Consider the following 11514-nt stretch of genomic DNA (forward strand, 5'->3'; position numbering starts at 1 on the left):
GTATTTACTGGTTCAATGACTAGATTCCAGTAAAGGATTTATAGGAAAACAATGGTGTGTTTGTTTTGTTACAGAGAACCAAACAGAGACAATTAAAAAAAAAAAGAAAAGAAAAAAAAAAAAAGAAAATCTAGAAAAAATTATGTTAGGAATGATACTGTGAAGAGGAAAGTAGAGAAAAATCTCTGGAATGTTTTGGTGCAATTGAGTATAAATTATTATGGTTATTATCAACCCAATTAAAATAAAAGTAACATTAAAAAAAAATTCCAGAAATCCCATTCCTTACAAGAATAATTAAACCTGAAACATTCAACAGTACTCACCTGCAATTGTACATACTGACAATTTCCCATCAAGCATTCTAGGAAGAGGCAACCGGGATTGCTAGGCCATCTAAGTCATTGGTTAAGGAGGTTTTTCCACTTTTTTGGTGAAGCTTAAACATATACAACTGGGCAATCAAACTACATGAAATGGCTTAATTTTTTTAAAAGAAGATCAAGGAAAGGGGGCAGAGCACATGTTCTTTCGACATAACTATATAACCTTAATATTAGACAAAGACAGTGAAAAAGTTATATGCTAGGATTCCAGTCACTTAGATTAGAGCTCAATTAACTATGAGCTAAAGCATGTATTTCATCCCTGGGTGGTCATTTCTAATTCTAGCTGATACATTGCATAAGCCTAGTGTTGGTGCTGGTGAACCCCCAGCACCTAACACAGTGCCTGGCATATAGTGCCATTCAATAAGTAATTATCTGATCAATGTAAAATGCTTTAAAAGAGATTTAGGTATTAAATGTGTGCACACCAATAAAATCTGGATCAACTCCATAGCAAAAAATAAATAAATAAAAATTGGGATATCTGAAAATACGTATTGTCATCTCTTGTTGGGGGATAAGCACTCAACCTCACTAAAAATCTTTATTACACAGGCAGAAGAACCACCTTAAACTATTTAGATAGAAGAAACCTTTCAACTGGCTTTTAAATAAAAGGATACAAGAGCTGCAATAAATAATTTGTAACTGCTGTAATCATCTCAGGCCAGTTCAACCCATTTTGGCTCAGAGGTGTCTTTGGATGAGAGAAAAGATGAGATACAATGTGTTTTCTTGCAACTTCTTGGAAGAATAATTCCACTATTGTCTGAGGACTAGATACTTAAAAAGAAAAAGTTATGACAATCACCAACTTGTGAAAGTAATATCAATTTTCGTTTAAGACAGTCTACCAACTCATTTTATGCTTATAACAAAGAACAATTATTATTTCAAAATATAAAATGCATCATTGGTATAATCAATGGCAATATACATAAAAGTACTTTGCAAATTGTGAACTACTATATAAATGCAATAAAAAAGCCACTTAAATCAACACTGTAGTCATTTTTTTCCACTGGTCTCACTAGACGTAGGTGTCTTTCCTAGAAAGTGTTTGTAATAAATACAGTCCCAAGATTCCAAGTTTTATACAAAAACAACACAAAACAAATTCTCCAGAATGGTTCTCAAGCATGAGGGGCTCCTTTTGAATATCTGCTAGTTAAGACAAGATTATAAAAGCTACCATGAACTTAGTACATTAAAAAAATGATTTTGTTGAATATACCACTGGAGTATTAATAAACTGGAAAAGCAGCAGTGTGTATACACATATATGCGACACCCTTAATTTACGCCTGATCTGGGACTATGGTTTCATAAGACCATTGTCACAACCAGAGGTCTCAGGCCACAGCTTGCTTATACTCTCTGAAAGTGAAAGCAGATCCTAGCCAAACTTTCTATAGCAAAGGCGGCAAAAGTCCACTTTAATGAATATGCAATAAATGCCAAATTTAAAATCAAATGCATACATAGTTCAGTCCTTACCAAACTTATTTGCCATTAAAGTACCAGAGTCAGTTAGTTCCAGAACTGATAAGTGTTGGAGATTAGACTCCCTGTGAGAAAAAGGGGAAAAAAACACAAAAAAACAGCTTTTAATAACTTCTATGCCAAATATTTCTTCAACAAGTTATCCTATCAAGAACACTGTCAATGTAATTAATAAACTGCACATGAATGCTCCATTAGAAGTGTGAAAAAAATCTGGAAAACATGTCAAGAGTTTAGATTGTTGCCCATGGTATCACTTAGTGATCCTTCAGTGAAAAGCCAGAGCAGAAATTTCTCTTAGACCTCCATGCCATGAAAACCTTACCGTGCCAGAGAAACCAGGATGGTTTATCTTATTGAAAATATGAATCCCTCTAGCTATTAGGGAGGGAAATGCAAATCCAAACCACAATGAGATACCACCTCACACTTGTTAGAATGACTATTATCAACAAGACAAATAATAACAAGTGTTGGAGAGGTTGTGGAGAAAAAGGAACCCTCATGCACTGCTGATGGGAACGCAAATTGGTGCAGCCACTATGGAAAATAGTATGGAGGTTCCTCAAAAAATTAAGAATAGAATTACCATATGACCCAGCAATCCCTCTTCTGGGTATCTACCCAAAAAATCTGAAAACATTTATCCGTAAAGATATACAAGTATGTACTCCTATGTCCACTGCAGCATTATTTACTGTGGCCAAGACATGGAAACAACTGAAATGGCCTTTGATGGATGATTGGATGAAGACGATGTGGTATATATGTATATATACAATGTAATATTACTTGACCACAAGAGAAGATGAAACACTGCCATTTGAGACAAGATGGATGGATCTCGAGATTATTGTTAAGCGAAATAAGTTAGACAGAAACAGTTGAGAACGGTATGACTTCACTCATATGTGGCATATAAAACTGAAAGCAACAAACGAACAAGGCAAACAAACAAAAACTCATTGACGCAGACAATAGTTTAGTGGTTACTGGAGGGTAAGGGGGGAGAGGGTGGTAAGAGAGGGTAAAGGAGACCAAACATATGGTGACGGAAGAACTGACTTTGGGTGGTGAACACACAATAGAATATATAGATGATGTATTATAGAAATGTACACAAGACTCCTATACAATTTTAATAACCAATGTCACCCCAGTAAATTTAATACAGATTAAAAAAAAAAGAAAATGTGAATCCTTTAAGTGTTGGATTTTCTTTCTTTTTTTGGTTATAAAGAATCTCAGCCCATCTTTAATAACTAGCACAACATTTTTGTGTGTAGTCTAACTTGCCCTCTGATCTCATCTTATTATTTTGCCTTCAACAGAACTTATCTTTACATTATACACATATATAATATCTATTTATAATTTTTATTCTAGTAAGTTGCCTTCAACCTTTAGAAAATGAAGCATCTAAAAGCTCTCTGAATTTTAAAGGCAAAACATGTTACAGCATGTTTACAATATTTTTTCTTACAAAACAATGAAAAAAATAATTAAACTCACAATTTAATAATAATTACAATAATGAAACTCACAGTGTGTCAACTGGAACATCAGTTGCCAAGCACTGACTTCCCCATTTAATGAGGTGGTAAGATAAGAATAGGGGAGCAGTTCGATGTAGTAGGTCTTGCTGAGCTTGAAAGAGCTGACCAACTCCCAAAATCACCTATACATGATGGGTGGGAGGGTGAGACAGTAAACAGCAATTAGTAACGATAACTCCTAAGGTTCAGGTGGAGGAATGAAATATAATAACAAACATTGTTACAAAGGACATATAAAAAAGTAACATGCATGCCCACATGCGCGCGCGCGTGTATCTATGCAAAAGCAATATACCTATTACACTTTGGGGTAGCAGGTGGCAAAAATATCTACCCAAACATTTAACAGTATAGAAATAATCAAAACAGCTCACCAAGTCATGGAAGTTGAGGGTGAAAAAGAAAACATCGAAAAGCTTAACTTTCATCAAATCTGTGGGTTCAGAATTCAAGAAGAGGAACAGGGAAATCTAAGTCCTTTGCTATGCTTTTGGTCTTTGGTAAAAATAAGTATGACCAGTAGAGGAAAATTGGGCAGTACAGATAAAAGCCTTAAAATTGGGTGTAGCCTGTGACCAATCAATTTTAGTTCTTAACTTTATCCTAGAGATATAATCAAAGGTGTACAGAAAGTTATAGCTATAAAGGAAAAAATGGAAACAACCTGGATGGCCACCAATGGGATTGGTTGAAATTACAATTGTACTAGGTAACTACAAAAAATGCTATAGAATACTTAATAATGTAAAATGCTGACGAAATTTGTAAAGTGGAAGAATAAAAACCACCAGATTACAAATAACACTATGTAGCATATCCTAATTTTATAAATAAAACAAATAAAAAACCCTGATTTGCATAGGAAAAAAACGGTGTACACCAAAATGTAAGCAGTGGTTTTCATTTGTAGGTTACTAATAATTTTTATTTTTATGTTTACATATAAAGGTTCTACAACGAACCATTACCTCTGTGTTTAGAAAAAAACGAGTTATATGAGGTGTGATCAAATAATATGGTGAATATTTAAATAAAAAACAATTTATTACAGTAAAAGACACATTGCCTTTAATTCCTCTCAAAATACTCTCCCTTGCTTTGAACGCACTTATCCCATCGTTCTTGCCATTTTCTGAAAAAGTTCTGGAAGTCCTCTTTCGTGAGTGTCTTTAGTTGTGCTGTCGTGGCTGCCTCGATGTCCTGTATCATTTTGACTTTGGGGAAGAGCCAGAAGTCGCATGTTGCCAGATCCAGTGAATAAGGTGGATGAGGACACACCGTAATGTTTTTACTTGACAGAAATTGCCGTGCCAGAAGCAATGTGTGACATGGATGATGGAGGATGAAACCATTTGCCCATTTCAGGTTAATGCGTTGTTCACGATCCATGATTTACAGCACACTTGAAAGCACACCTTCTCTCAACTGTAGCTCATACCCAACTGACTGCGCTAAACAAGTTGAAACTTGTCACACAGTTACTAAGGTCTGATGCACCACTTCCCGTACTGAAGATCCCTGCCTTTCTGTTGGATGGAACTTGGCAGCAGCATTCACCGTATGTTTTGATCACAATGGAAAGGGAATGGGTCCGTGTTACACATCGCTTCTGGTACGGCAATTTCTGTCAAATAAAAACATTGTGGTGTGTCCTTATTCACCTTATTCACCGGATCTGGAACCGTGAGACTTCTGGCTCTTCCCCAAAGTCAAAATGACCATGAAAGGTAAACATTTTGAGTTGATTCAGGACATCAAGGCAGTGCAACTAAAGACACTCAAGAAAGAGGACTTCCAGAACCGCTTCAGAGCAAGAACGATGGGAGTGTGTGTGTGTGTGTGTGTGTGTGTGTGTGTGTGTGTGTGTGTGTGTGTATTTTGAGGGGGATTAATGGCAATGTGTCTTTTATTGTATAATAAATTTTTTTATTTAAACACCGTAGTTTTTGATCACACCTCGTAGTTTCAAAAATAAAAAATTCAAGAATCTGTAATGACTGAAAAGAAATTAACAAAGGCTGCCCTAAGTGGCAGAGTCTTAGGAAAGGTTCCTGTTTCTCCTTGTCGTAGACAAATCATCTTGGTAAATGTTTTCCCGTTTTGACCTGAAATTCCACCATTAGCAATGTATTTGAGTTAATAAATTCCGATTAAAAAGTATTAATACCTCTGTGAACACCAAAGTCCTTTCCATTATTTACACACTACCATGAATTAGTTTAATTAGATTGCTTCTTGGTGAGGTTCAGAAGAGATTACTGATGGAGAGACAAGTTTTGAACATGGAACACTCAGTAGGGTGGGAGACAAGGACTGTAGGCTGTCTGCTGTAGAGTCTTTAGACTCTGGTAGCCTAAGAATAGGATGGGAAAGGAAGCCCAGAATGGAGTTGGGAGGACCCTGGAGACAAACTCTGCAATCTCAAAACTGTGCTTAGGGTAAATCCTGTACTGCAGGATTTTTTCTTCTTCCTCTCTCCTCCACATTAAATGGTACCCAGTTTTCACATCCCAAGTAGTACTAATAATACTCAATTTTGGGAGGGCCAACCTGAGAAAATTTTCCAACACCACACATACAAAGGGTAATAGTGAAACAATCTGCTCCGTGTATGCTCTTGATCTGTAATTTTAGATTATGATGCTTACTCATTCCTAATACAACTATTTATAGAGCCCCTACTAAAGGCCAAGCATAGGGGACAGAGCAGCGAACAAAGACAGAAGTCTGTGCTCGTACGGCTGACATCCTGCTACGTGCCTGTAGGTCTACACCAGGTTGTAGATTTTACAACTTTTCCCTTGGGTAGTACTTACTGCATCTCCTAGCCTCATTAATAGCTGCTGTAAGATCAACAGGTCTCGGCAGATGAGGAAGCGAATACTGGCAATTTTACATACACCTCTGCACACAAGATGCCCTGCCGTGCTACTACCAAACAGCTGGGAAAGGTTCATTCGAATGTTCAAAGGCTGAGCTGTAATTAACAACAACAAAAAGGAGTTAAACGTGTCATCGTTTTTTTCTAAGTCAAAGAGGCACGTGTGTTGTTTTGTCATTTACCTGGATTGAATCCCTTTTCCATTTCCACTTCTGTCTCATAATCCATTTCCCGTATGAGAAGTCCAATGGCATGGATTGGGTTCCTAATCTCTTGCAGTTTACTACAAATGTCCTCCATCACATTTTCTCTATAAGGACAATTGGAAACCTCCTATTACTACCAAACACACAGAAGGCAAACTCTGTATACGCATAAGTCCTGAAAGCTAAATGCTCTACGGAACAAGAAAAGCAGCCACATAATAGAGCGGGGATAATCACTCTGGCATATAATATACTTTCAGTCCACGTAGCAAATGTCTCACTTTGTTCACAAATGACAGACGACATGAATGTGAGAAAAATATTTTTGTGTTTTAGAATTTACAAGTCAGTTAATACCCGTATTTCCCCATGTATAAGACACACCCTTTTTAGAAAAATTTGGGGTCTAAAAACTAGGTGCGTCTTATACAGTGGTTGTAGATTTTTTTTTTACTTGCATTTCCCGCTTGTTTTTGTGCTCATACAACCACTGGATAAGACGCACTCAGTTTTTAGACCCCAAATTTTTCGTAAAAGGGTGCCTTTTTTTTTGGGGGGGGGGATTTTATTGGGGAATTGGGGGAGGGGAACAGTGCTGGGGAATCGGAGGAAGGGGAACAGACAAGTTGCTGTCCATTTGATCTTCAGTCTAGTTGTGGAGGACGTTGCTTCACTGGCCCATGTTGGTATTATCATTGCGTTCTTCCCAGGTGAGGCAGATCAGTTGCCGGCCTCTGGATGGCCGCTCACGGCGGCTCCTGGCAGCTCACACTGGCTGCCGGCCGCTCACGCTGGCTGCCGGCCACACATGGTAGCTTATGGCAGCCCACTGCAGCAGGAGCTGTAGCCTACGCTGTCGCTGGTGACTCACGGCAGCCCAGCTCCAGGTCGAGTTGTTTTTCACTATCTTAGCTGTAGAGCGCAGTGTCACTGGCCCTCATGTGGGATCCGAACCGGGGCCCTGCTGCTCAGAGCTGGTGTCCCAAGCCAGCTCTTAACCAACACGCCACTCGGCCGGCCCAAGGGTGCGTCTTATACATGGGGAAATACGGTAGTTAAGAGCTATACCACAATTTATGAGTCTGTTTCCAGACCTGAATTCATGTGTTAGATTTTCTGTTTAAAAGCGGAAACACCTATTTACGGTCATGGCAACTCACTGTAACTTTCAGCCACTACTTTGAACATACTTGAATGTACATGAGAAACCTGACATTGGCACTAAATATTGCTATTTGTCCATTAGGAAATGCACTTTACCCTCAATTCTCCTTACATGTCAGTAGTGATCAGACCTTCCAGGATGCGTTCTGCAGCCTTTTCTGGAGACTGGACGTTGTAACAACTCATTTCCATCATTACTGACATATCCATAGTCATTGATTCTCCAATCAGCCGAAGGCATTTTATAAGACATATGACATCCCGAGCAACATTCACATCTACGAGTAGGAGAAAGTCAACATTCATGTCTCAAGTAAATGAAGAGCTACTGATTAATACTGTACCAAAATAAAAGATGAATAATTAAATGCCAAGGATCTATCGGAGGTCTTGGAGATGCTCAGACCTCTTCAGTTTTCCTTAAAACAGCTATAATGTGGTAAACTGACCAGGAAAGGTCACAGGGGCAATCAATGGTTTTTGCATCCATTTGAAACAATGCATAGGGTTCATGTAGGAAGGGATCAAATGTGGACAGAACAATAACTATTACCATCAGATATGGTCATCTCATCCTCTGTCAAAAGGCTCTCATCAGGCAGGAGATACAAATGATCCACTAAGGAGGAAGGCACAAGGAAAGACAGGTACCCCTGGAAACACAAATCTTCCAGTTACATTCTTTTCAGTGACTGTTTAAAGGCCTAAAATAATTCAGGCCTGAATCTTATCAAGAGGAAGCACCAGACAAATCCAAATTGAGGGACATTCTACAAAACAACAGGCACCATGTTCAAAACATGTCAGTGCCATGAAAGACAAAGAAAGGCTGACAACAGTTTGAAGTTAAGCTAAAGAAACATGACACACAAATATATGCAAGATCTTGGATTGGATCCTAAATCAAGAATTATAGGCACAATTGGTGAAATCTGAATAGGAACTATATAATATTATACCAACATCAAATTGCCTGATCTTTAATTTGTGCTGTGGTTATGTAAGAATACTCCCGATGTTAGATACATGCTAAAATATGTAAAGATAATGGGGCATGATGTCTACAACTAGCTCTCAAGAGGTTCAGGAAAAAAAATTATAGAAGCAAAGCACATGGAAGTTAAACGGTGAATCTGGGTATACAGAAGTTCTTTGTTCTATTCTTTTAACTCTTACCTTAAGTTTGCTATCACTTCAATAAAAAAGGTAAATAAAAGAAAATACAAAAAGTATCAATATTTCAGAAGACTATCTAAATACAAATGAACTATAATTTTAGGAAAAAACCAAAGTCCTAAAGCCAACTGCAACATACAACAGATGAGCATTCTGAAAGACGCACTGAACTGTCTAAAGGAGTTTTTCTGTACGCTTCAGCTCCCTTACTTTTTTCAGCAGGCACACCATGTTTGTGTGTGGATTCATATGGAGGGCAAGAGGATGAGAGAGGGCTTCTTGATACTGAAGACAGCAGGCATAAAACTTGCACCAGAATTCTTGTTGTAAATTTCGAAACTCCTCCTGGGAAAATTCATACTCTGTTACACTTTCTTGGAGCTGGCAAAGGAAAAAAAAAAAAGAAACTTTTGATACCATTCGAGGTCTCTGTCCTCAAAACATAGCTGTCTAACATTATTTTACTAAGCTATAGCCAAATGAATATTCCTCATGCATTACATGCCACAGACTATATAAACATGTATCTAATTCTCTAATTAAAAGGTTTAAACATTTACACTTCCTACTAACAAGGTTCAGTGAACAATTTGATCAATTCCTCAGTATCAATCTGCCAATATCAAAATGGAAGGATATATTCTTTCTTTACCCAAACCTCACCTCATTTTCAACAGCTAAGGTAATTTCTTTCTTTAGTTCACTCCAGGAAAGATCTAAATTCCTCTCAGTTCCTCGGCAGAAAATCTAAAATTAAGAGACATGTAAGAGGATTATGTAATTCACAAAACTGAATGAAAACTACTCCACTGAGAAGCACCAAGGCAATATAAAACAATACAATTGAGATTAGACATGCTCAGAATACATATCTACTCCCAAAATTGTGCATACAATTTCTATAAGTGAAAGCATAGCAAGTTTGAAAGTTTCTATAGACCAGAGGAAATTATAGAAATCTATGAATCTGAAAGAATTATTTTCAGGTACATCTGGATCATTACAAAAAGCAAAAGGACACAGAATGGCTATTGCTCCGCTGAAAGGAAGACAGGAGGTGACGGTAAACATACGCATCCTGAGATGGGCACAAGGTGAGCTGGAGGAGAGGTAGGGGTGGCTTACTGCTGGGGATGATTCTTCTAAAGCAGCGGTTCTCAACCTTCCTAATGCCGTAACCCCTTAATACAGTTCCTCATGTTGTGGTGACTCCCAACCATAAAATTATTTTCGTTGCTACTCTATAACTGTAATTTTGCTACTGTTATGAATCGTAATGTAAATATCTTTTTGTTTTCCGATGGTCTTAGGCGACCCCTGTGAAAGGGTCGTTCGACCCCCAAAGGGGTCGCAACCCATAGGCTGAGAACCGCTGTTCTAAAGGAAAGCATCTGATAAATGCCTTACTGATTATTTACTATCTCAGTGTGTAAGAGATACCATGAGACATATGATCATAGATTTGATTATTAGTAAGGAAAAAGTGCTGATGAGCTGAAAGAAAAAACACCTCAGGAGAAAAGGACCGTGTCATTCTGATGTTTTATCAGAGAGAAAACATGTAATAGCCAGATATTCGAGAATATATCTAGAACAGTCAAGGGTATAACATGGAAAATCTTAAAATATCTGAAGGGTAACTTTATAGAAGAGAGACATGTTCCATGAATTTCCAAAAGAAAGAAGCCACCACAAGGATGGGGGTTAAGTTTGATCCAATACTGGAAAGAATTTTTAAATGACATGATTTGGGAATAGTAACTCACACAAGAACCAGTGAGATACTCGTCCCTGGAGGCAGAGACTAGAAGCTGAACAGCTGTTTTTCAGAGAAGCCTCGGAAGGTACTTCTGCTTTGTTGGGGAGATCAGGTCAGGAGATTCAAAGGGACCTTTCAATTCTATGAGAAATTATTCTATTTTAAATCCATGATGTATGGCAATTTACGTAAGCAAGCCTAAGTGACTTTAAAGTAAAGAATCCTTTTTTGTGAAGTTTTAAGCATCTTAAAGCAAGTGATTTAGAAGCTCAGATTTTTAATTTTCTTGAACCTTAATCAAGTTAGACCTTCACCGTACTAATAAAAGGATAAAAACAGAGCACCACAAAAATTAACAACAACAAAAATTTTTAATTTCTTTCAAGTATAGAGATTATATGTAGTGTAGTATGGTATCTTTTTATAATAGGGTTGGCACAGTAGTAAAAAGAGATAGGATGGGGCACTGGGAAAGTGCCCCATCCTACCTCCCTGCTGGGTGTCTTACTTAATGGAAAGAACATTTATAAAAATTATAACAGTATTTATAAACACATTTATAAATAGTATCTATAAAAAAACCAAAAGTATTATGCAGCTGCAAAAATGCATTCAGTGTAGGGGCCGGCCGAGTGGCTCAGATGATTAAGAGCATGCTCAAGAGTGCGAGCTCGGGCCGGCCAAGTGGCGCAATGGTTAAGAACTGGTTTGGGACAACAGAGGGCCCCGGTTTGGATCCCACATATGAGGGCCAGTGACACTGCCCTCCATAGCTAAGATGCTGAACAACAGCTCAACCTGGAGCTGGGCTGCTGTGAGTTAGGCTGCAGCCCCTGTGGCAGTGGGTTGCCATGGGGTACCGTGTGTAGCCAGCAGTCAG

At 38.0% G+C, this 11514-nt stretch overlaps 1 protein-coding gene across 1 annotated transcript in view; it reads right to left on the reverse strand.

Annotated features, from left to right (window-relative positions):
• The window catches only part of NUP160 (nucleoporin 160), a 45185-nt gene that overhangs the window by 14738 nt on the left and 18933 nt on the right, over positions 1-11514 (reverse strand). The window contains exons 12-21 of the mRNA XM_019656490.1: positions 9539-9622; positions 9086-9256; positions 8253-8352; positions 7812-7977; positions 6512-6639; positions 6265-6425; positions 3437-3570; positions 1887-1957; positions 1013-1172; positions 326-396 (exon numbers count right to left, since the gene is read on the reverse strand). Coding sequence (XP_019512035.1) covers positions 326-396; positions 1013-1172; positions 1887-1957; positions 3437-3570; positions 6265-6425; positions 6512-6639; positions 7812-7977; positions 8253-8352; positions 9086-9256; positions 9539-9622 — 1246 coding nt within the window. The remainder of the gene's footprint in view (positions 1-325; positions 397-1012; positions 1173-1886; positions 1958-3436; positions 3571-6264; positions 6426-6511; positions 6640-7811; positions 7978-8252; positions 8353-9085; positions 9257-9538; positions 9623-11514) is intronic.

This window comes from Hipposideros armiger, unplaced genomic scaffold, assembly GCF_001890085.2.
Source record: "Hipposideros armiger isolate ML-2016 unplaced genomic scaffold, ASM189008v1 scaffold_258, whole genome shotgun sequence".
NCBI classification, from domain to species: Eukaryota; Metazoa; Chordata; class Mammalia; order Chiroptera; family Hipposideridae; genus Hipposideros; species Hipposideros armiger.